We start from the raw sequence: 27,183 nt of genomic DNA on the forward strand, positions 1-27,183 counted from the left end.
AGAAATGAGAGAATTAGGATGTCTTCATTTTGTATGTCAAAAGGCTAAGTAAAAGCTAATGAAATATATTAATATTAAGCTTGTGGAAAATGTGTTTAAGGATACTAACACTGGTCCCAACCTGTCTGTGGTTTGGGGTTGTTATCTGTCTTATAAAGCAAAGTAGAGGGTCTGTCTTCTGGGAATACAAAGTCATCTTCTCCTTTGAAAAAGCCTCCTACACAGTTGGCTTTGGCATCTTCTGGGAATAGGGAGGCAAACTAAGGCCTCATAAGTCTGGGTTTTCAGCCAAGGTAGAGAGAGAAGACAGTGCTCATAACCAGAAAGTCCAGAGCTGGATGGATGTAGTACCTCCAGGACTCATTACCATTTACCCAGCCTGGGCTTTATGATAGTCATAGAAGGGGATTCATTAACAATAAAATAATAAGTTTCAAGAAAAGAAAAAGGATACTAACACTGTAAGCTAAATGTGAATTTTTTTTAAGTTTATTCATTTATTCCGAGAGAAGAGAGAGAGAGAGAGAGAGAGCAGTTACATGTGAGGGCGGGACAGAGAGAGGGAGAGAAAGAATCCCAAGCAGGCTCCTCACTAACATTAAGGACTCAAGGCTCGAATCCAAGAACAGCAAGATCATGACCTGAGCCAAAACCAAGAGCTGGACGCTCAACCAACTGAGCCACCCAGGTGCCCCTAAATTTGAATTTTTAAGTGAAGAAATTCTACAAAGTTTTATTGTCAACACTTTTAATTCTCAAATCGCAGGTTTAATTCTGTACATTTGAATAATAAAAGACAAGTCTTCTGTATGTAAAATCTTTTCTATATCCTCTTTAAAAGGACTTTTACTCCTTCAAGTATATTTTGGGTTACTTGGCAAGTGTTTCTTATCTACTAACTTCCAAGTTTTAAAAGGGACAACAGTTTTGCAAATTCTCAAGTCCACCCTTTATTAAATACTCCCCAGAAAAATAAACAGAAATAGAAGAGAACATGTGAAAAATTGAACATTCTCCAGGATTGGGTGGAAGCCCGCCCCTTTTATGTCCTGGGATAGGACAGAACATGATCAGAGCCCATTTGGGCTGGGAGAGGTTTGGGCAGTTAGAAAGGAGCTCTCCCTCCTCTGAGTGCTGAGGGTGTGCTGGCCACTGTAAGACTGAAGTCACTGGCTGGCATTGACCCTGAGCCTTGGGACTACTTTTCCAGCTTCTGGAGGTGATGTGTGGCACTGAGGGGCCTGGGTCCACACAGTACCTATGCATCAGGCATTTTACATGCATTGTCTCATTTAATCCTTTTAAGAACTCAAAATACCCTTTCATGATAAGAACTTAAACTAGGAACAGAAGGGAGCTTCCTCACACTAATAAAGTACATGTGAAAAAAACTCTCAGCTGAAATGATAATATGAAAGACAATGCTTTCCCCTTAAGATAAAGAACAAGAAGATAAGAATGTCTGCTCTAGGGGCATCTGGGTGGCTCAGTCGGTTGGGTGTCTGACTCAGTTTCGGCTCAGGTCATGATCTCACAGTTGGTGGGTTCAAGCCCCACATCAGGCTCTGTGCTGATGGTGCAGAGCCTGCTTGGGATTCTTTCTCTCTGGCTCTCTCTGCCCCTCCCACACACTCTCTCTCTTAAAATAAACTAAAAATAATAATAATAATAATAAAGAATGTCTGCTCTTGTCACTTATATTCAACATTTTACAGGGAAATTAAGCAAGGAAAAAAAAGGGGGGGGCATCCAGACTGTAAAGAAAGAAGTAAACCTTTTTTCACCGATAATATGATCTTGTATATAAGAAATCCCAAGAAATCTACAAAAAAAATAATAGAATAATGAGTTCAATAAGGTTGCAGGATACAAGATCAACATATAAAAATCAATTCTACTTCTAAACACTAGCAATGAACAATCTAAAAATAAAACAGTTCCTTTCACAGAACCATCAAAAACAGTAAAATATTTAGGAATAAATTTAACAAAAAAAGTGCAAGACTTGTACACAAAAAACTGTGAAACATCACTGAGAAAGACTAAAGAAAAAAAAAAAAGACTCCCCATGGTCATGGATTAGAAGACTTAAGGGGCACCTGGGTGGCTCAGTCGGTTAAGCCTCCGACTTCAAGTCAGGTCATGATCTCATGGCTGGTGAGTCTGAGCCCCATGTTGGGCTCTGTGTTGACAACTCAAGAGTCTGGAGCATGTTTCAGATTCTGCCTCCATCTCTCTCTGCCCCTCCCCCATTCACGCTGTCTCTCTCTCTCAAATACAAATAAAACCATTTTTTTAAAGCCTTAATTTTTTTTAAGATGGCAATAATCTCCATATTTATCTACAGACTAAACAGCAATCCCTATCAAAATTCAGCTGCCTTTCTTTTTTTTTTGCAGAAATTGACAAGGTGATTCTAACAATTTGGAAATTAAAGAGACCCAGAATAGCCAAAATAAATCTGAAAAAGAACAAAGTTGGAGGACTCACATTTCCTAATTTCGTACTTACAACTACAATGGTCAAGACAGTGTGGTACTAGCATAAGAATACAGATCAAAGGAATAGAAATGAAAGTCCAGAAATAAATCTGTAATTATGGCTGACTGATTTTTCAACAGGGGTTCCAAGGTCGTTCAACAGGAAAAGAATAGTCTTTTAAATAAATGGTGCCAGAAAAACTGAACACCCACATGCAACAGAATGAAATAGAACCCTTACCTCACATCTGTTAACTAAAAACAGATCAGACCTTATATATGTAAAACACCAAAAGATACAGATAGGACACCAAATGGACAAGCAACAAAAGGTAAAACAAATAAATCAGGTTCCATCAAAATTTAAAACTTCAATAAACACCATCAAGAAAGTGAAGACAACCCACAGAATGGAGAGTATTTTTGCCAATGATATATCTGATAAAAGACTTGTATCAGAATATATAAAGAACTCTTACAACCCAAAAGCCATGTAACCCAATTTAAAAAACGGGCAAAGAATCCGAATAGATATTTCTCCAAGACGACTGACATATGACCAATAAGCACATGAAAAATGCTCATCATGTTAGTCATTAGGGAAATGCAAATCAAAATAACGAGATACTACTTCACACTTACCAAGATGGCTACAAAGATGGATGATTAACAAGTGTTAGTGAGGGGGCACCTGGGTGGCTCTTTCTGTTGAGCGTCCGACTCCGGCTCGTGCCATGATCTCACGGTTCATGAGTTCGAGCCCCACATTGGGCTCTGGGCTGACAGCTCAGCTCTGTGCTGACAGCTCAGAGCCTGGAGCCTGCTTCAGATTCTGTGTCTCCCTCTCTCTCTGCCCCTAACCCACTCGCGTTCTGTCTCTCTCTCAAAAATGAATAAACATTAAAAAAAATTTTTTTAATAAAAAAATAAAAAAGAAAAAACAAATGCTAGTGAGGATGTGGAGAAACTGGAACCCTCACACAATACTGGTGAGGAAAATGGTGTAGCTGCTTAGGAAAAACTGTTTGGCAATTTCTCAAAAAGTTAAACAGAGTTACCATGTGACCCAGATATTCTACTATTAGGAGAAATGAAAACATGTCCACACAAATATTTGTATATATTCATAGCAGCATTAGCAGTAATAGCTAAAATGTAGAAGCAAGCCAAATGCCCACTGAATGCATAAACAAATGTAGTTTATTCACACAATGGACTATTATTCAGCCATAAAAAGGAATGAAGTACCAATACAGGCCACAACATTGATGAACCTTGTGACTGCTAATGGGCACAGGTTTCTTTTGGGGATGATAAAAATGTTGTAAATAGTGGTAATGGTTGCACAACTCTGTAAATATACTAATTGTGTATTTTAAAAGGGTTAATTTATGGTATGTGAATTATAGCTCAATAAAACTGTTATAAAACAAAAAGATCCCAAAAGATCAAACTAGAAAACTATTAGTAATGATCATAAAACATTAAGAAATTAGATAAAAGATCCAAAATCTTAAGATAAATGTACAAAATTCAATAGCATTTCTATTAGTAACCATTTAGAAATAAAGAAATGTTCTATTCATAAGGGACCAAAACTATAAAATACCTAGGAATAAATTTAATAAGGAACAATATAAAATTTATTTTATTTTTTTAAATATGAAATTTATTGTCAAATTGGTTTCCATACAACACCCAGTGCTCATCCCAACAGGTGCCCTCCTCAATACCCATCACCCACCCTCCCCTCCCTCCCACCCCCCCATCAACCCTCAGTTTGTTCTCAGTGTTTAAGGGTCTCTTATGTTTTGGCTCCCTCCCTCTCTAACCTTGTTTTTTTTTTTTTTTTCTTCCCATCCCCCATGGTCTTCTGTTAAGTTTCTCAGGATCCACCTAAGAGTGAAAACATATGGTATCTGTCTTTCTCTGTATGACTTACTTCACTTAGCATAACACTCTCCAGTTCCATCCACGTTGCTACAAAAGGCCATATTTCATTCTTTCTCATTGCCATGTAGTATTCCATTGTGTATATAAACCACAATTTCTTTATCCATTCATCAGTTGATGGACATTTAGGCTCTTTCCATAATTTGGCTATTGTTGAAAGTGCTGCTATAAACATTGGGGTACAAGTGCCCCTAGGCATCAGCACTCCTGTATCCCTTGGGTAAATTCCTAGCAGTGCTATTGCTGGGTCACAGAGTAGATCTATTTTTAATTTTTTGAGGAACCTCCACACTGTTTTCCAGAGTGGCTGCACCAGTTTGCATTCCCACCAACAGTGCAAGAGGGTTCCTGTTTCTCCATATCCTCTCCAGCATCTATAGTCTCCTGATTTGTTCATAAGGAACATATAAAATTTAGATAAAGAAAGTTACAAAAAATATTTTATTTTTAAGTTTACTTATTTATTTGGGGGGAAGGGGGTGGAGAATCCCAAGCAGGTTCTGCACTATCAGCACAGAGCCCAATGTGTGGCTTGATCTCACAAACTGTGAGATCATGACCTGAGCCGAGATCAAGAGCCAGACACTTAACCAACTGAGCCACCCAGGCACCCCACAAAAAATATTTTAAAGGATATGTGATACATCTGAATAAAGAGATGTACATGTCCCTGAATGTCAACCAGTCCCAAGTTAATATACATATATTATGCACTTCCAATAATCCCACAACTGCACAAAACGATTTTTAATTATTTTTGTATATATCATCTATAATCATATAAATTTTTGTATGTAAAATCATTTTTGTATACAAAAAAGCTTTCAAACACCACCAATATTTTTTTAAAAAATAGGGAAGGAGTCCTATCTTTCAGATATTAAAACTTAATATAAAGCCTATTGTTATTAATTCAGTAGTGGTACCAGCAGACAGGCCGGTGAAACAGAATACAGTATGATAAAAAGGACTGGGGGAAGGGATGGATTATTCAGCTAACCTATAATTTCTAGAAGAAAGTGAGCAATTTAACAAATGAAAGTGAAAAGATAACAAAATCAGAGATAAAGGATAGATATCATGAAAAATATTTGCTATACATATACATGACCAATATCCCTTTTTATATAAAGAACTACAAATCAATAATAAAATGTCAAATAATCCAACAGCAAATGAACAAAGGATAGACAGGCAATTTACACAATAACTGTAAATAGCCATTAGAAGCTTGATCAGTTTATGGAACAATGGAATTCAATAGTAAAATAAGCACTTTTATTCTGCAACCAACTTGGCCAGAAAGCAAACTCCCCATACCTGGAGACACCTGCTAGCTCTTAAAAAAATAGAGGCTCATAAGTCAGTTCTTGTCTCCAATGTTCCTTATTCTTTCTTATTAGAAATAGGTTAAAACAAGTGTTTGCATTAGCTATTCAAACTTGACTGAAAAACAAAACCAAAAATTACAAACACCACTACCACTACAAATGCAAATTAAAACGAGAAGCTTAAAAATTTTAACTGAATCCACAAAACTTCAAAAAGATACTATCCAGTGCTGGCAGTGGTGTGGGGAAACAGGTCCTCTCACATCCTCTTGGTCAGAGTGTGAACTGCCAAAACTCCCTAGAAAATAATCTACCGATAGCTATTAAAATGTACAAAGTACGTTTTGACCAAGTAACACATTTTTAGGATTCTGTTCTACAGAAATAAAAGCCCTACTATATCAGCAACATCCCCTACACCCATAACTACATCTCTGACCACTTCCTTCACCTTCATGTTCTCACTGAAACTTGGCTTTTCTCTGAAGATACTTCTTCTTCTGAAGCCTTCTCTCCCCCATTTTCTCTCTCATATCTGTAGGCATGGAAGTGAGATGCCTACATTTACTCATTCCCACTTTTGGAGATTCTTCTCTTTCTCCTTAAAAAGTCCACTTTTGGGGTGCCTGGGTGGCTCAGTTGGTTAAGTGACCAACTCTTTATTTCAGCTCAGGTCATGATCTCATGGTTTGGGAGTCTGAGCCTCATGTCAGGCTCTGTGCTGACAGCGTGGAACCTGCCTGGGATTCAGTCTCCCTCTCTCTCAGCCCCTCCCTCCCTCCCTCCCTCCCTCTCTCTCTCTCAATAAATAACTTTTAAAAAGTCCACTTTTATGTAGAAGAGGTTAAGAGAATTATCATGAGTGATGATGTCCTGAATTAGAATCATAGTTTTGACTTCCTTTGCTGTGTTTGCTTTCTTAAAACTACCACATAGCAATTGTTATTGGCCCTATTCATTTACCTATAGTTGAAAACAAATCAACACTTAAGGCTGGAGAGGCAGTGCCAGGTGGTAGGAAAGAAGAGAAAGAATCCAGAATTCTAGATTCAAATCTAAGCTTGTCACTACTAACCTTAGGTAAATTACCTACAGATCTTAGTTTACTCGCCAATACCAGAACCTACACCATTTATTTTTTGAAAGGAATCAATGACACAATGAATCTAGAGCACTCTGGATAGAGTATGGTAGACCCCAGAACAACATGGATGGTGGGGGACCAAGCTCTATGCAGTTGAAAATCGAGACATTTGGACTCCCCTAAATTTAACTACTAATAGCCTACTGTTGAAAAGAAACCTTATTGATAGCACAGCTGATTAACACATATTTTGTAGGTTTATATGCATTATATACTATATTCTTACAATAAAGTAAGCTAGGGGAAAGCAAATGTTATTAAGAAAATGATAGAAAATACATTTACAATACTGTACTGTACTTATTAAAAATAATCCACTTATAAGTTCAAATCCATGTTGTTCAAGAGTCAATTGTAAATGCTCAATAGATGTTTAAGTGACATTACTAACAAAACCACCTTCAAATCTCAAATTTTCTTATGTATTCTTGCTCTACAGATAATCTAAACAGTTTCAGGGCTTTAAATATTATCTACATGTAGATGATTTCCAAATTTGTATTGCTAGCCTAGATCATTCTCTTGCACTAAGTACTAATATATCCAGTTAGACATCTTCACTTAGATGTCTAATACAAACCTCAAACTTTACATAACCAAAACTGAGGTACTGAACTCACCCCACACCCAAATGTGCTCCTCCCATAGCCTTCCTTATCCCAGTTAATGACTCTTCCATTTCTAGTTACTTAGGTCAAAAATCTGAGATATCCTTAATTTCTCCCTCTCTCACTTAATATACAATCCCTTAGAAAATCATCCATTTTACCTTCAAAATATATTCCGAATCCAATTACTCCTCATGACTTCCTACTTCATCCTGGTCCAAGCAGTTATGCATCACTGCAAAAATCTCCTAATTGGTCTCCTTACTCCTCCCTTCTTTTTTTAAAAATTTTTTTAATGTTTTTATTTATTTTTGAAGGAGAGAGAGAGAGACAGAGCATAAGTGGGGGAGAAACAGAGAGAGGGAGACACGGAATCCGAAGCAGACTCCTGGCTCTGAACTGTCAGCACAGAGCCTGACGCAGGGCTCAAACCCACGAACTGTGAGATCATGACCTGAGCCGAAGTCGGACGCCTAACCGACTGAGCCACCCAGGCACCCCATTACTCCTCCCTTCTCTTCCTTCAGGCTAACCTCAAGAAAACAGCTAGGGTAACCCTAATAAATCATAAATCCTGTCGTCACTACCTCTCATGCCTCACAAATCCTCTCATGTCTACCCAACTTGCTTCAGAGTTAAAGCCAAAATCCTTACAGTAGCCTCAAGGCCATCTGTGAACTAGCCCTGCCTTCAACTCTCTGACCCTAACTCCTACGATTTTCTTTCTTCTTCTTTTTTATTTTTTTAGAGAGATAGCACACAAGTGGGGAGAGGGCTAGAGGGGGAGGGAAGGAAAGAGGGGAAGAGAGAGAGAATACCCTAAACAGACCCCATGCTCAGCACAGTGTCTGATGCCACGAGCCTGGGATCACGACCTGAGCTGAAATCGACAGCCAGACGTTCAACTGAGCCACCTAGGCACCCCTCTCCTACTACTTTCTTCTTCCTTCTCTCAGCCACACTAGCCTCCTGGCCATTCCTGGACAAGGTCTCTTGAGGCCATGCCTTAGGACTCTTGTATGCCCTATTCCCTCTATCTGGAATCCAAATCCACATTTGTTTAGTACTTCCTCCAGATTTTCACACAATTAACACACTCCCAGTGAGGTCATCCCTTGATAATCCTTTTTTTTTTTAATTTTTTTTTAATGTTTATTATTGAGAGACAGAGAGGCACAGAGTGTGAGCAGGGGAGGGGACAAAGAGAGGGAGAGACACAGAATCTGAAACAGGCTCCAGGCTCTGAGCTATAAGCACAGAACCTGACTCGGGGCTCGAACTCACAAACTGTGAGATCATGACCCGAGCCGAAGTCGGTCGCCTAACCAACTGAACCACCCAGGTGCCCCGATAATCCTATTTAAAATTAAAACTCGGGGCACCTGGGTGGTTCATTTGGTTAAGCATCAGACTCTTGATATAGGCTCAGGAGTGATCTAAAGGTTGAGATCGTGCTGTGCTGAGTGTGGAGCCTGCCTATTCTCTCCCTCTTCCTCTGCCCTCCCCCTCTCAAAATAAATAAACTTAAAAAAAAATTAAATTAAATGCCCTCCTCAAAATTCCCTATTTATTTCCCTCCACAGCATTTATAGCCACCTAACATACTATATATTTTATTTACTTTAACTCTTCTGTCTCCTCAACTAGAATGTGAGCTCCACAAGGGTAGGAATTATATTTAATTGTTGTATCCTGTGCCTAGATATTTAATCTAATTATATTTAACTGTTGTATACGTGCCTAGAACTATACTAATAAAAGTTGATTGAGAATTTTATATACAAAGATATTCACTATAGCGTTAGTTGTATGAAACCAACCTGACTGTCCCCCAATGTTTTAAAACCAACAAAGTATAGGGGCGCCTGGGTGGCTCAGTGGGTTGGGCGTCCGAATTCAGCTCAGGTCATGATGTCACACTCTGTGAGTTCGAGCCCCACATCGGGCTCTGTGCTGACAGCTCAGAGCCTGGAGCCTGCTTCAGACTCTGTGTCTCCCCCTCTCTCTGCCCCTCCCCTGCTCATGCTCTGTCTCAAAAATAAAGACATTTAAAAAAAATTTTTTTTAAACCCACAAAGTATTAACCTTAATAATGTTTAACATTCAAGTGCTTAATATTTGCTTTAGATATATTAACATTTAATTACTGAAATAACCCCTATGAGGTAATACAGTAAGGGCATAGACAAGGAAACTAAGGCAGAAAGGTTAAGTAATTTGCCCAAGATCACAAAGCTAATACCTGGAGAAGCAGGATTCAAATTCAGATTGTCTTACTTCACAGCCAGTCTTCATGACAACCTACTATGCTGTGCTGACTTTCAAAATTATAATACGATCCTACCTCTATTAAGACAAAGACAGCAGACTCTCTTAACCAACGAGAATAGGTCACTTAAGGGTGGCTCAGTCGGTTAAGCGTCCAATTCGGCTCAGGTCATGATCTCACAGTTTGTGGATTCAAGCCCCACACCCAGCCCTGTGCTGACAGCTTGGAGCCTGGAACCTGCTTCCGATTCTGTGTCTCCCTTTCTCTCTGTCCCTCCCCTACTCATGCTGTTTCTATCTCTCTCAAAAAATAAACATTAAAAAAATTTTTAAGTCATTTAAAGCGGGGAATAAAAATATTCCACACATTATTTTATTTCATTTAAAACATAAAGCACACACATTCATGCAGCAATCTTTTGACGAAAGCCTACCCTTTTCTTTAGGAAATGGGTACACTGGGGTGCCAGGATGGCTCAGTCGGTTATGCATCCAGCTTCGGCTCAGGTCATGATCTCATGGTTCGTGGGTTTGAGCCCCACATCCGGCTCTGTGCTGACAGCTCAGAGCCTAGAACCTGCTTCAGATTCTGTGTCTCCCTCTCTCTCTGCCCCTCCCCTGCTCGTGTTCTGTCTCTATCTCTCAAAAATAAACGTTTAAAAACAAAAAAGGGAAATGGGTCCACTGGCATTCTTTGGAGTCTTTCTAGCATAAATCATATCCATAGACACGGATTTAATTTCTTGGAGTGCAAGAACTCCAAACACTTGCCAAGCAGAAAGGGCACAATACTGAATCTCAGTGATTTTTCCCAGAGTTATCTGTATACCTGTTTTGCCCTCACCTAACTGAACAGCTGTTTTTCAGCAACTTGACCCTATAGACCTTCCCTAAAGCATTTAATTGTCAGGTAAAGTTTTCAGATAAAAACTCTTGCACTGATATTTTATTGGTTTCTGTATATTTTTATGACAAATATAACCAGCACACAATGGTACGGAAGCAAACACAACTGTTAAGAGTACAACTCAACTGATGAAAGCAGAAATACTTGGGACATATTACAGAGAACATATTGGGAAATGAAAGCCATCTGTTCCAACTAAACAGTCAAGGGTAAGTTAGCGTATACGTTAAGCATGTATATCTGTATATGGAGAAGAAAAAGTATACAAAGACACACAACAAACTGGGAATGAGGAGGGGGAATGAGATGAGATTTAATTACCCTTTTAAACAATTTTACATTGCTGACTTGCAAAAAGTATGCACTATTTGGGAGATTTTTTTAAAGTAAAAAACAAAAATCAATGTGAATTGGGGAACAGTATCCCTATTTTATAGATGAGGAAAGATTTAAAAAAGTAGGAACATGCCCTAGGTCACAGAACTCATTAGAAGCTAAACTGAACAGCTAGTTCAGGTTTGCCCAAGTTTCCAAGCTCATGGCTTTCCTACAATACCAAATTCTCCCTGGCAAAAAGTTCAAACAGCTCACTCTATGATTTTTTAAAAATACATGAACAAAGAGCATCATATTACTCTTTTTCCTTTAGGTAATAAAGAGTCAGATGAAGCCAATGAGAGATTTTCAAAATGAATTATAAGCTTGATTCTACAGCCCAGAGTTCAGGCTTAACTTTCTATAATTTAAAAGAACAAAGATCAACCCTAATATTCATTTAAAAGGACAGAAATTTCTTATTCCTGTACAAAAGCAGAAAAGGATAATTTCTTCTTCCACTGGCCATGCATATAGCTCCTTTAATCCCTTCTCTCTGTCCAGGTCATCTTTCTCCAGGTGTTCAAACAGCAACCTAGAAGCAGTAAACCAAGGCACTAGAGGAGTCTGTTATATTTGGAATCTGTCCAGGTCATCTTTCTCCAGGTGTTCAAACAGCAACCTAGAAGCAGTAAACCAAGGCACTAGAGGAGTCTGTTATATTTGGAAATTTAGGGAAGTGGATTTCAATACCAGTAACCTTACCCATACCTGCATTAACTCTTACTAAAAAAAAAAAAAGAAAAAAAAATTTAATGTTTATTTTATTTTTGAGAGAGAGAGAGACACACACACACACACAGAGCATGAGCAGAATCTGAAGCAGTCTCCAGGCTCCAAGCTGTCAGCACAGAGCCCGACGCTGGGCTCGAACTCACGAACCATGAGATCATGACCTGAGCCGAAGCGCTTAACCGAACAAGCCACGCAGGTGCCCCTGCATTAACTCTTCTTAAAACCTATTCTCTTCCATTTGGAACAGCTTGAAACAAATGTGTGCTTTATTCATAGTCAATTGGCTCCAAAATAAACAGGAGAAAAGGATAACTAGAAAAATCTAAGAAAACATCAAACAGACTGAGAAGGATAAATACACCCTAGGGAGTTCAGTCAAAACACATGTCACAAAAAAAGTGAAATAGAGGAAACCTAAGATTTCTAAAATATTTTACTTTTGCTAATTTCAATATATCAAATGAAACAACATACTGAGAACTAGTTCCCAGCAGTACCACCCTTTTCTGTCCTAACTCCTATGGATATTCCAAGCACATGCTCCATACTGTTAGTGAAGCAAACCTGAAACCTAGTATTAGCCCATTCTCTAGTTGAAAAAACCTGTGATGGCTCCCTATGTATACAGATTAAAATTTAATTCTGCACAGCTTTGAAAGGCCTTCAAAATCTGGCTCTAATTCACCTTTCCAATCTTTTTTTTTCACTTCCAGATTTCTAAATCCATCACAGCAACACTCCACACTATTCCATCTTCATGCATTGCTCAAGCCATTTCCTCAGCTTTGAGCATCTTTCTGCCTACAACCTGTTGAAATTCTATTCCTCCTTCAAAATTAGCAAAGTACAGTGGAAAGAGCCCAGCCTTGAAGTCCAGACCCAGACCAATTAGATTTCTAATTCCATCTCCACTATTTAATAGCTTAATGAACTTAAGCAAATACTTCAATAGATGTGTTTCCTCACCGAGGAGCAGCCATATCATCTATGGCACTTTACAAGAATTAAGCACAATAGTTATAAACTATCTCGCACCATGCCTAAGGCATAATAAATACAAAAAATGCTTAGCTACTAAGTCATCCTCCTCTCTTCTCTCCCTCCCACCTCCATCAATGTTCCTAACCTTCCCCTAATTCCCACAGCGCTTTGTTTATACCATATTGCACTATGAGCACTAATATACTGCAGGATACTCATTGTTCATGTATGTGTATATATATGTATATGTATATGTGAGTGTGTATATGTGTATATATACACACACACACAGCTCCTCCAACAGGTTATACAAAAGGTGGTAACAGGTATGAATTTCTAAATTTCCATTTACAAAACGAATGGGGGTTAATTCCTTACAGAGTTATTAAGAGATTTTAAAAAGTTAAGGTATGTTAAATACCTAGTATAATGCTTGGCACCTAGTTAAGTTTCAAAGAATGTTTAATGGCAATTGAATGATGAACCTGATCCAGGAACTGTTTAAGGAACACATAAATGCAAAATGCATTTGCCTTAGTAAATCCAATTTCATAAAGCAATCTTTTTTTTTTTTTTAAGTAAGTTCTACACCCAACATGGGGCTTGAACTCATGACCCTGAGATCAGGAATTGCAGGCTCTACTGACTGGGCCAGTCAGGGACCCCTCATAAAGCAATTTTAATGTAGCTTTAATCTACTACTCACCTCTTACTGATTTAAATGTCCAATGAAGACAAAATGGAGGTACCTATGTACTTTACCTCAGAAATACTACCACACATTCATGTCTTGCCACTATGAGACTAAGTACATCATGACATATAACTCAAATCACCTCATAACACTTAATCCGGGAGCTTACCCCTAAAGCGTTGTAAGGGATAAGTTACATGGTTACCTTCCTACCCTCTACTAGGAAGAGGAAGCTGGTTGTCTGATGTTTATTCATTCTAATTTATATTGTCCTCAATTTCTTTACTCAAATCTCCAATCAAATGTCAACTATTTCTTTTTTTTTTTATTTTTTTTTAACGTTTATTTATTTTTGAGACACAGCATGAACAGGGGAGGAGCAGAGAGAGAGGAAGACACAGAATCTGAAAACAGGCTCCAGGCTCTGAGCTGTCAGCACAGAGCCGGACGCGGGGCTAGCACTCACAGACCGTGAGATCATGACCTGAGCCGAAGTCGGACGCTTAACCGACCAAGCCACCCAGGCGCCCCAAATGTCAACTATTTCTACAATAGTTTTCCATTATACACTTCCAACCCACTGCTCAATTTAAAGAAAACCCACTTCAAAATTAATTATAGTGAAATCTAATCAAAGAAATTACAAAAAAGTAGTAACTTTTTTTTTAAAAAAGACTTAATATCACAGCATTTGCATTCCACTCTCGGCTGTACACAGGTGGTACAGCACACAAGCGATCAGAAACGGTTTTGGAAAGAGGGATCTGGCTTTAAATCTGACACCACCACTTACTGGCTGTGTAACCGAAGTATGTTACTTCTTAAACCCCATGGCTCATCTGCGATACAGGGATTGCTAACACCATGAATCTCACAGCGTTGTTGTCTTAAATGAGATCATGCATGCTATGCATGTGTTTAGTACAGTACTTACAACATCATGAGTACTCAATAAATGGTATTTGAACTAGCTGTGCATAAGCACTAAGGTTCTTGGTAAATATTGCTGAATTAATGAATGTTTAACCCATTTTCTATTCGGGAATAAGTGTACCACTAACTTTAATTCTATCCTAAGTTAAATAATGATTAATAGGAGCAATACCATTTAGCAACATTTCAGCTTACAAAGCCCTTCATATATCCATAAACTCATTTGATCTCCACAACATCCGTAGGGGGTAGACATTTTTAAGAGAAGTATTTTAGAAACAAGGAAACTGATATCCATTATAATGGTAATAAAGAGACAAGGTTACCCACCCTGGTGGGTACCCACCCAGATTCTCCAGGTCAGAGACAAGTGCTTAGTGCCAAAAGTTCTTAACACGACAACCACTAAAAGGAGGCAGATTTCTGCAAATTACCACCCACCTCAAGCACAGTCAATAACCGGAGTCCAGCAATAAGCCCAGGGTAATAAACCAAGTCAGAAGCCACTGATGACACTTACAATGTTGCATTGTTTCCTTACGTGGTGTCCTCCCACACCTTTAGGGCACGGGGGCCAGGTCTGCCCCCTCCCCCACCAGAGCGCCCAGTACAGGACCAGGCACCCAAGAGGCCATCAATAAATATTTGCAGAAATAGCATGGGATGCTGGTAGGTTTTCCAGAGACCCGAAACGAGGCCAACTCCTTGGTGGGGATTAAGCATCTCGGTAGATCTAGAGTCGATGGGCGGAGAAGGTCCGACGGGTAGCCGGACTGGGAAAGATAGTTGAGGACAGGTGCCGCTAAGGGAAACCTGGGAAGCTGACCCGCTGAGGGGAGAGGAGAGGGCCGCAGCCCTGGCTGGAAGGCCGGGGACCGACAGAGGTTCGGGGCCGGGAGCAGCAGGGCAGTTGGCGTCTGGGGGGAGGGGGCCGCCGCTGGTCTGAGAAGAATCTCGGGCCCAATCTGAGGAGGTTTCTGGGCTCCTCTAGGGGCCCATTCCCCAGCCCGTGGCGGCATGTGCTGCACCGAGTACTCGCTGCTACCTGAAACTGCAGCAGCTTCTCTGTCTGCTCCTGGGTTAGATCCCGCTCCTCAGGCGCCGCCATTTTGCCGCCGCCTCTACGCTTCTGACCCGTCCGCACCGTCACCCGCCGGAAGTGACCTCAGTAGCAACCACGTCCGCTCTGAACGGGCCGCCGGCGCGCAACTGCGCCTGCGCCTACTGGCGCAGCGTGAGGGTACCCGTGGTGACAGTTCTGCCGTCAGAGGGCGCCACTCTCGGGCCAATACCGAACGCTTCCGGAAATTGCCGAGGGACTGTCGGTACCAGTCGCCCTTACGATTTAGGCGGCGAACAGACCTGTCAAACGGAGACCCAAAGACTTCTGAATAGATCGCGAAGAGCCGAGAGGTACCGAGTGCTCCTCGAGAAGCTGCGGAAATTCCCGAACGCCAGTTGGCCGATTTCGCCTGCTTCTTAACCATCTTCCCCCAGTCTCCAATATTCCTGAATATTTTTTAGGAGATTGTGCCGTTCGGAAATATCGGCTGTTTGATGTCTGATTGCTTCCTTTACATTTCCAAAAGCTCCTGAACATCTCTCGGGAGATTCCAAAAGTCTCTGGAATAGAGTGGTTGGGTATTTTCTGAAGCCGACTTGAGCTTGGAAGTTGGGAAAAGCCTCAGCCACGTGAAAATCGTGGCTTCAAATTCGCTTCCTAGGATTGTTTGGATTTGGCTACCTGGGTCTTTGTTAATGGCGCTATCGCCAACCAGATGGCGACTCTGCTACCTGTCTCAGGCCCACTGGCCTGTCTTCCCTGTGATGAACAGAGGGAAGATCCTGGACTGGGATCGGGATACTTGAGCTCGGGATCTAGGGCCCACCTGGCAAAGTGCTGGACGTCCTTGGGCAAACCACCTCCCTTCTGGGCTCCATTCTGCCATTGGTGGAATGAGGTTCTCCCAAAGCCACTGACATAGCGCCTCAGCTCATTCTCCTTGGAGGCCGTCCCTCACCCTTTCCACTGTCTTATTTCTACTCTCCAATATCTGACTTCCTCTTCACTTTCCTTGCCCCTTCAAACCGCCACCTCTCTTTAGGCCTCTCTCTTTCATTTCCACCTTTTTCCTCCTGCCATCTGCCTCTGTTCACCCTCCAGAAGGCCTCCAGAAGGCAGAGGGGTCTGGGTCTGGTGTATGCTTTTCCACAGACTACCTGTGTGCCTAGGAAGTCACTCTACCTCGCTGTGGAATCCCATGCCTACACACTTCTCAGAGTTGATCAGGCAAGACAGGACAGGAGGTGCTTTCAAAGCTGAAGTTCTGTGAGGAGTACTTTAAGGGACAGAAGGGCTCTATCCACTTCTTTCAAACCTGTATCTTGTAGGTCTTAACCAGGTCTACACAAACTGCCTAATAATACTTTGGAATTTTTCTTAGACCTTTAGGGTAAATTTGGAAACAGACAGATGTGACTTGACATCAACCCAAAGCTCAAAGGAGACCTGGTATTATTCAACATCTCCTATAATGTTGGATCCAGCCAGACCAGATGAGGGATTGCAAAATCATACACTCTCCAGAGTTGTTGCGAAATTCTGACTTAAAATATAGTCCTTCAACAGACAAACTTTGTAGTTATATTAAACACCATTGAATGTTCTTCACTTCTTTAAAAAAAAAAACCCATATATATATATATATATATATATATATATATATATACACACACACACATATATATACATACATTTCTTGATCTACCTTTCTGTTTTCTTTGAATTAAGACATGGTTACAAGAAATGTTTTACTTTTTTTTTTAACTCCACCAGTAAGAATTTGCCTCAGTGTAGGGAATACAATATGGCAAGCTGGAGAGTCCATTCCCTGTCCTAAGGTGGTTTCTGCTTTTTAGTTGTAGCTGATGGTTTCCATGTAAGGCCAGTATTGCTAGAACTTGCCATTTCTTTTTATAGGTAATACCTTTATTTTATTTTTTTAGGTAAGCTCTACACCCAACTAGGTAGGGGCTTGAACTCATGACCATGAGAACTAGAGTCACATGCTCTGATTATTGAGCCTGTCTGTCCCCCAAGAGCTTACCATTTTTAAAAGAGCACCTACAAATTTGGAGCTGCATATGAAATCTCCCCATTTTAAAAAGGTAATAACTTACTCAGATTTTAAGAAAACTACCATGTCAACTATAATTGCAAGCCACATTCCAGCCTATGAACTGCCATTCTGCCCCTCTGACCTAGATACAATCCTGATGGTCTCTGTTTGCCATGGGAGAACGTGGCCTTGGAAGAAACCTAAGATTTTTTTGATAAGTTCAAGGGGAAAAGTATGGAAAGTGTAATTAATTAATGGCTTGTCCTCTCCTTTAAGAACAGTTTTTCCCCCTGAACTTTATTCTTTTAGAGCAGTGCTGTCCAATCAAAATATAATGTGAGCCACATGTGTAATTTGAAATAGTTTATTAGCCATATTTAACACAAGTGAAATTATTTTTAGTAATGTATTTAAGCCAGTACATGCAAAATATTCTTTTTTTTTTTTTTGTATTAAGTCTGCAAAATCTGATGTGTATTTTACACTAACCCCACATCTCTATTTGCACTGGGCACATTTCAAGTATTCAGTTGCCACATGTGGACAGTGACAACTGTATTGGATAGTGAAGTTTTAGAACATTCTAAAGATCTTTTTAATAGATTTATTAATTATATTAGTCTACAGATTTTTAGGAATTCACCCAACAAATATTTATTGAGTGCTTATTCTGAGCCAGACTCTGGACTGGATGCTACAATGATAAAGAGGGCGTGGCTGCTGCCCTCTAAGAACACACAGTTTATTGGTAAAGTAAACAAATTTCATCACTCTTGGGAAGGATGTGTGTGTGTAGGCATGTGTGTGTGTGTGTGTGTGTATGGGTGTGATAGGTCTTTGAATCCCAGTTCTATGCCTATAACATACTAGGATTTGTGACTAAGAGCTATTTTAGAGAATTTAATGAATATATTTGTTTCTTTAATACTAATAATAGGGCTTTGTTTATGCCTTACCATTTTTTTCCTGATAAAGGACAAAATCTGTCCTGCCAAGTCATGGAAATCCTAGAACAAGCCTTCAATTTCTGAGTGCCTGGAACATAACATATTTTCTATCAGTTGGGGACACAGCATCTTGATTGCTGAGTAAAGCAGACCATTGATGTCAGCAACAGTTTTTTGTTTGTTTGGCCTCCTGCCCCACCAAATTCATGAGAAAGGTAAAACCTGCTCCCAGGCTTCTACTAGGAGTATTTGGACTGACAAAACAAATCAGGCTTGAAGGCAAAGTTTTGGCTTACATAAGTCACCAAGCACATCTCATGCTCTTCAGGGAGGCCTGAGTACAAACTGATGCCACCATTAACTGTGTGACTTTGGCAAGTTAACCTCCCTAAACCTCAGTTTGCTTATCTCTCAGCTGTAAACAAATAGTCCTTACCTCATCAGGTCATGGCAAGGATTAATTCAAAGGGGACATGTAAAGTCTATGACTTAATCATATCTACCTTGCATACTTGACAAGAGGATGGGATGGAATAATGGATTAAGAAAAGGCTTTGCCAAGGCACCCAAGTGGCTTAGTCACTTAAGCATCTGTCTCTTGATATCACCTCTGGTCTTGATCTTGGGGTCATGAGTTCAACCTCCATGTTGGGCTCCACTTTGGGTGTAAAGCCTACAAAATAAATTAATAAAAAATTCAAAAAATAAGGAAAGGCTTTTGTCAACGCTGAAGTTCTTTGCAGAAGTTAGCACTGTAGATTGATTCAACATGTGTTTGTTACTGTCTTACAGTTGTTAGTTCTTGGGATGACCTGACATCAGTAATCTCCTAGTCTAGCAAGAAATTAACTGCAATATCAAGTAGAAAGTGACAGAGACCCAAAAGTATGTAGTTGGTGGTAGACTGCATCAATGACATACGTCCCCATCTTATCTCTCACCTGGGTCACTGTAATTACCTAGTAACTGGTCTCCTTGATTTTACTCTTATCCCTCTCCAATTCAGTCTCATCACAGTTGCCAGAAAATCTTTTTTAAAAACTAAATCAGATCCTAACATTACCCAACTCAAAACCTGCTATTGGCTTCCCATTGTCCTTGGAATGGAATCCAAACTCCTTAATGTAGCCTACAAGGCCCTACCCAACTGGCCCCTACTGGTTCTCTGACCTCATTACTGGGAACTCATTACTTTCAAACCTCCACTTCATTATTCTCATTTATACCTCAGGAACTTTGCATTTGCAGTGCCCTCTGCCTGGAGCACTCTCCTTGGGTCCTTATATGGCTGGCCCCTTTTGACATTTAGATCTCAGTACATGTGTGCTATATCCTCAATGAAGACCTAAACATATTATGTTTTCTTCAAATCACTTATCACTAGATGCTGTTATCTTGTTTACCTGTTTATTTTTGTATTTCCCTACTCTGCGTTCCGTGAGGATAACAGAGGCCAAGTTGGCTTCAGCCACCAATCAGTCCTCAGTGATGAGAACTGTGCTGGGCACGAAGTACAGGGTCTGTAAATATTTGGCCCAGGCCACATCCTTAGAGCAGGGCCTAATGGACTGGGGTGGGGGTGGGAGGTTTATGAGAGTAAAGCCATGGAAACTAAATGGGAAATTAAGCTACCACCTGTAGGATATAGAGGGGTGATCTTTAATTAGAGCATCTCAAATCAAAAGATACAAGAAGGACCACATCAGTTTTGGGTGATGGGGGAAAAGAGTGCTGATGACAGGTGATCTTTAAAGCAGAGATATTTTATTGCTCATTTTAAAGCCCCATGCCCATAAAAAATTACATGATTTGTGAACTGCGAATGAGTTCAAACAACACCTCAGTTGGCAGAATGGGAAAGGGAGGAAAAGCAGGACACCTATTTACAGATGGTTTAAATAACCCAGATGCATTTAAATTGTCCCCACAATCTTAGGCTCTGATTCAGAAAGGAGGAGCATGTTTCTCAGAGGACAGAGTGTGGGTTCCACTGAACCGGGTGCTGCAGTTACCATCTGGACACCTTGGGGTCCTGATGGCTGTGAACTTAGAGATGGTGGAGCTACCATACTGGCCAGGTAACGCCTCTGATTACAATGAGGGGCCAGTGTTGCTGTTACACACAATGGAGGCAGGAGGAGTATGTCCAGTGCCCAGGGGATTCACTAGAACATCTCATGGTAGGTACTTCCATACCCAGTGATAATAGAAAGTAAGCAATTGTAACAGCTACAACTTGACAAGGGAAAGGCACCTAACGGCTCAGACCCTTCAGAAATGAAAGTCTGGGTTAGTCCACTGGAGAGCAATCCGGCCAGCTGAAGTATAAGCCAAGAGTGAGGGAATCTAGAATGAGTAATGGAGGAAAAAGATGCTATGATTATCACTTACAGGCTTGAGACCAGCTGCAGCTTCAGAGAACTGTAGCTTATCTCCCTAACGTACTTGCCTTCAGTCTTTACAGAGACTCTGGCTGTAAAAGAGGGACTTTTGTAAGTGATTGGATTTGCACCGTCTTGGAAGGAGTGAAGGCATTTTGTCCCCACAATGGCAGAGAACCCATATTATAGTATGGGACTGGACATGATGAGGGGAAGGAGCAGCACTGACCGGTACAAGGAGGGTTACTGTGTCGAACTTCATAGGTTTTACCTCAGAACTTTGAACTCTCATGTATCTCCAAGGCTCTTGGCCTTTTGTTTCTCTTTAGCCACTTCTGTGGTGACCAACGCTATGTGGATTCTATCTAGCCAACACCCTGGTGACCATCTTACTCAGACACAATCCCACAGCACCTCACCTCACACATGCACCACAAGCATCCTGCCTCCTATCCAAAGCCTGCCTATTCCTAGTGAAGCATGAAACACCATAGGCCAGCACAATGCCCATACATGCATAACTCAGAAGTGCAAAGGAATGGAGCAAAACCCTGACAAATAAGATATGGGATCCACCAAATAAAAGCCCATTTCCGGGGAGCCTGGGTGGCTCAGTTGGTTAAGCGTCCAACTTCAGCTCAGGTCATGATCTTGCGGTTCATGAGTTCAAGCCCCGCGTCAGGCTCTGCGCTAACAGCTCAGAATCTGGATCCTGCTTTGGATTCTGTGTCTCCCTCTCTCTCTGTTCCTCCCCCACTTGCACTCTGTCTCGCTGTTCCTCTCTCTCTCAAAAATAAAGAAAGAATAAAAAAAAATTTTAAGGCCCATTTCCTGCCCTATGTTGAGCTATTCTGAGACGCAATCGTTCATATGCTTTCTCTGAGGACAAACCCCATGAATGGAACAACACACTTGCTACCAAGCAGCAGCCAGGCCCTTGTATTTGCCCTCCGTCTTTCCCTGCCCCACTCCCCTGTTCTGTCATGCCGTGTTCCCTGGGATTGCACTGCCTGGTAAAGTACAAACAAGTAAGCTTTTGATTCAGGGAGGCCATGTTTTCTATGCAACCTGGGCTATGAGACTATGTATCAAGTTGGTGGCTCAACTACAGAGAAAAGAACAATTTCAAGTGAATTTAAATCACAGTAATTTGCCTATATATTCCTTATAGGTTGGGTTCTAAGAACAGAAAGAATAGTGAAGAAACCTCAAATGATACTCAGTAATTATAGTGTCGATAATAATATATTTTTTAAGATTTTATTTTTTTAAGTAATCTCCACACCCAGCATGGGGCTCAAACTCACAACCCTAAGATCAAGAACTGCATGCTCTACCAAATGAGATAGCGAGGCACCCCTCAGTAATAATATTGATGTTATTATTTAAAAGATTTTTCAGTGAAAGGGAAAATACATCTAAATTAGAAGAGATTAAAAGAAAATATTAAATTTGAATTAGAAATTATTTGGGGTGCCTGGAATGGCTCAGTAGGTAGAGTGTGTGACTCTTGATCTCAGAGTTGTGGGTTTGAGCACATTGGGTGCAGACATTACTTAAAAATAAAATCTTCAGAAGTACCTGGGTGGCTCAGTCAGTTAAGCATCCAAATCTTGATTTTGGCTCAGGTCATGATCTTGTCGTTCATGAGTTCGAGCCCCACATCGGGCTCTCCACTGACAGTGAAGAGCCTGCTTGAAATTCTCTCTCTCTCTCTCTCTCTCTCTCTCTCTCTCTCTCTCTCCACCTCTCCCGTGTACTCTCTCTCTCTTTCTCAAAATAAATAAATAAACTTAAAAAAATAAAAAAATAAAATGTTTAGGGGCACCTGGCTAGCTCAGTTGTTTGAACATCCAGTTCTTGATTTCAGCTCAGGTCATGATCCCAAGATCGTGGGATTGAGCCCCACATTGGGCTCCGTGCTGAGCATGGAGCCTGCTTAAGATTCTCTTTCTTTCTTTCCTTCTGCCCCTCTCCCTCCCTCTCTCTCTCTCTCTCAAAAAAAAAAAATTTAAATTAAATTAAATAAATGAAATCTTAAAAAAAAGAAATATTAGGGGCACCTGGGTGGCGCAGTCGGTTAAGCATCCGACTTCAGCCAGGTCACGATCTCGCGGTCCGTGAGTTCGAACCCCGCGTCGGGCTCTGGGCTGATGGCTCAGAGCCTGGAGCCTGTTTCCGATTCTGTGTCTCCCTCTCTCTCTGCCCCTCCCCCGTTCATGCTCTGTCTCTTTCTGTCCCAAAAATAAATAAACGTTGAAAAAAAAATTTAAAAAAAAAAGAAATATTAGTAAGAACACAATGCATTTTTCTCTTTAAAAAAGAAAATGTATTTCCTAGTTCTGTTGACCAAAGAGATCTATAAGAAGTACTTAACTACTGACGGGCCCAGACAATGGTTTCTGCATATCATTTCCCACTAGAAGTTTGTAGAACCCTTTGAAGAAATGACTGATTCAAGTCTGGGACAGGAAATTTACAGAATGAGCCAGGAATACCTTGCTGTACCAAAAAGCAAAGAAGGTATCAAATTATTACAAGGGCCCAAAGATGGGAAAATTTAAGCATCAAAAAGTCCAGATATCAGATATGTTTATTATCTTTATTGTCTTGAGAGTTTCTTAAATGAACACACATGTCAAAATTTATCAACTTGGAAACTTTACATATGTGAAGTTTATTGAATGTCAATCATACCTAAATAAAGGTATCTACTTAAAAAGTATAATGCCTACAATAAGTTGGAATACATCAAATATCTATAAATACAGGAGTTCATTGTGATCCCTCCCCCCCAACAATAAGCAACCAACCCAACAACAACAGCAACTCACAACCAAATAGCTCATCAATCACTTTTGGAGACTGTCAGCATATCAACTCATTTTTTTTCCTGAAAGCTGGCAATTAAGAGAAGTAATCAAGCATTTACTTGTCCTCTATGAACTCTACCTCTAGGTAACCAAACTGATAATGAGTGAAAGTTCTTTAAAAATTTCCAGCTAATGACAAAATTTTCCAGGTGAAAATTTCCACCTTACACCTGTCATAATAGCTAAAATTTAAAAAAAAATACGCACCAACAAGAAATACAAGTGTTGGTGAGAATGTGGAGAAAAAAGAACTCTCTTGCACTGTTGGTGGGAATCCAACCTGGTGCATCCGCTGTGGAAAATAGTATGCAGTTTCCTCAAAAAGTTAAAAATAAAACTATCCTGCAATCCAGTTGCTGCTGTTGTTGGGTTGTTTTTTGTTGTGGGTTTTTTTTGGTATCATAATGAACCCCTATATTTATACATATTCAATATGCTTCAATTCATTGTAGGCATTATACTTTTTAAGTACATACCTTTATTTAGGTATAACTGACATGCACTAAACTTCACATGTGTAAACCCAGTAATCACACTGCTGGGTATCTACCTTCAAAATACAAAAACATTAATTCAAAGTGATACATACACCCCTATGTTTATAGCAGCATTATTTACAATAGCCAAATTATGGAAGCAGCCCAAGTGTCCATCGGCAGATGAATGGATAAAGAAGATGTGGCATATATATATGCCATTATATATGCATATATATACTCAGTCATAAAATGGAATATTACTCAGCTATAAAAAAGAGTGAAATCTTGTCATGTGCAATGACATGGATGCATCTAGACAGTGTAATGCTAAGCAAAATAAGTCAGTCAGAGAAAGACACCACATGATTCCACTCCTATGTGGAATTTAAGAAACAAAACAAACGAGCAAAGGGAAAAAAGAGAGAGCGGGAGAGACAAACCAAGAAATAGACTCTCAACTATAGAGAACAAACGGATGGTTACCAGAGGGGAGGTGGCTGGGGGGATGGGTAAAAGAGACGACAGGGTTTAAAGAGTGTACCCATCATGATGAGCACTGGGTGAGGTATGGAATTGTTGAATCACTATATTACACACGTGAAACTAATCCAACGCTGTATGTTAACTACATTGGAATTAAAATAAAAACTTAAGAAAAATTTTCCAGCTAGTACAGAGATACTGAGAGAAATAAGACTGCCACAATTTTTAAACCTCAAATAAAATAATTGACTTAGATGAAGATCACAAAGGTTGCTAAAACCTGGGGTGAAAAGCTGATCTGGAACTTTATTATTGATGGATGAGGCTGACAACACCTAAATCTGCTGATCAATTTTTTTTTTAACGTTTATTTGTTATTGAGAGAGAGAGAGAGAGACACAGATCATGAGCAGGGGAGGGGCCGAGAGATGGAGAGACACAGAATCTGAAGCAGGCTCCAGGCTCTGAGATGTCAGCACAGGGCCCGATGTCGGGCTCGAACCCACAAACTGTGAGCTCATGGCCTGAGACGAAGTCGGACACTTAACCGACTGAGCCACCCAGGCGCCCCAATTTTAATGTCACTAAGGGCAACTAAACATGACATGATCCAAGTGAATTTCCCAACATTATATATGAAATAGCCTTAAAAAAAAAATTCATGGCGAATCTGATTAAGCCTCTAAATCAGGGTTTCAACTTGGGCATTAGTGACATTTTAAGTTGGATAATTCTATTTTTGTGAAGGCTGTTCTGTGCATTGTAAGATGTCTAGCACATTCCTGGCTTCTACCCATGATGTTAGTAGCACCTATGCAAGTTGTGACAATAAGAAAGGTCTCTGGATATTGCCATATGGTCCCTCGGTTGGGGGGAGTGGAAATTGACCTCAGTTGAAGTGGGACTATATTTGGGGGCAGTAAAGAAGCTGAAAGTCAGGAGAATAAGAAAGGCAGTTGCAAATCTTAGAGAAGAAAATGTCAACTCAGTGCTCAGGTATAAGGAGAGAGTTCCAGCACAGGCAGATGCTTTAGTTGGACATCCCTGCAGCCTTCATGTGGCCTTTGAGGGCCTGAATTTTCTAGGCAGAAACAGACAATTCAGAAACAAAGACAGATGCCATAGGAAAATTGTGAAATTCCAAGATCAGCAACTGTGGTGGAGAAATTCACCTTCTCTGCCCCCCTGGGATCCTGTGCCCCATCTAGCACCAGCCAGGATGCACCAAGGGTGCCAGGATCTCAGAATGCTCTCTCCATCTTTGGGAATGTGTGTTTCATTGTCAACCAGAAAGTCTTCCACTAACCCCTTTGGAGAAGAAAACTTTGCTCAAAAAAATGTCTCTGTCTAGTTTCAGCAACTCCATTAACTCCCACAGAAGCACATCCTCTAATGACAATTAACTCTTCCTTTAATAAGCAATGATATTAATCCTCTATGGACACATTTGTTTTTTTCTTTAAAAAAAAAAGACTTAAGAGATGTCTACTTTTCTACACTGACCATGAAGGAGTATTAGGATTCAAAATTACTCTCCCACTGTAAATAACTTAAAAACTGGACAAAATATGTGCTAGCATTGTTTTTAGATATTGACAAGAGAGCACAGAACTGTGATCCCTGGAAGATGAGAAACAAACAAGTTAAGCCCTATGATTTTCACACTTTCTACCTAAAGGAATTTCTAAACTGCTGAGTAGGAAAGGGGAACTCAAACAGAGCCCGTTGGTCTCAAGAGTCAAGGGGACAGAGATAAGAGTTTGGGGAGGTTGAAGTAGCTAGGATTTATAGGGCACAGTACTGGAAAGGAGGGAGATAGGTAGAGAAAGTATTCCAGAAATATGCAGAGAAGTTGGCCTTGAATCTTTAGCTAAATACCAATCTGCTTGTGATGATGTGATCTTATGTGTAAAAAACCCTAAAGTTACACACACACACACACACACACACACACACACACACACACTGTTAGAACTAATAAATGAATTCAACAAAGTAGCAGGATACAAAGTCAACACACAAGTTTCAGTTGTATTTCTTTACACTAACAATGAACAATCTGAAAAAGAAATTAAGAAAACAGTTCCACTTATAATACCATCAAAAAGAATAAAATACCTGGGAACTAACTTAACCAAGAAAGTGAAAGACTTGTACAATGAAAAATACAAAACATTGCTGGGGCGCCTGGGTGTCTCAGTTGGTTAAGCATCCAACTCTTGATTTAAGCTCAGGTCATGATCTCAAGGCTTCGTGGGGTATTTGTGATATTAATATTGTTAAAATTTTTTAAAATTTTGAGAGAGACCGAAACAGCCTGAGTGGGGCAGGGGCAGAGAGAGAGAATCCCAAGCAGGCTCTGTGCTGCCAGCACAGAACCCTACGCGGGGCTCAAACTCAGGAAACCTCGAGATCATGACCTGAGCTGAAACCAAGCGTCGGACTCTTAACTGACTGAGCCACCCCCTCATGCTGATTTGAAGCCTGGCAAC

General features: G+C 40.3%; 1 protein-coding gene across 3 annotated transcripts in view; it reads right to left on the reverse strand.

The window, feature by feature from the left end:
• FAF2 (Fas associated factor family member 2) overlaps positions 1-15,607 on the reverse strand; it is a 76,871-nt gene extending 61,264 nt beyond the window's left edge. Inside the window, exon 1 of one of the 3 annotated variants that reach the window (XR_003412841.2) lies at positions 15,455-15,607. Coding sequence is in view for 1 of the 3 variants with exons in the window: in XM_027034998.2 (XP_026890799.1) it covers positions 15,455-15,517 (63 nt within the window). In the remaining 2 variants the exon portion in view is untranslated. The other 2 variants (XM_027034998.2, XM_053226236.1) reach the window with 2 other exon arrangements.
• Between the last annotated feature and the right edge of the window lie 11,576 nt (positions 15,608-27,183).

The sequence above is a fragment of the Acinonyx jubatus genome, chromosome A1 (assembly GCF_027475565.1).
Source record: "Acinonyx jubatus isolate Ajub_Pintada_27869175 chromosome A1, VMU_Ajub_asm_v1.0, whole genome shotgun sequence".
Taxonomy (NCBI): Eukaryota; Metazoa; Chordata; class Mammalia; order Carnivora; family Felidae; genus Acinonyx; species Acinonyx jubatus.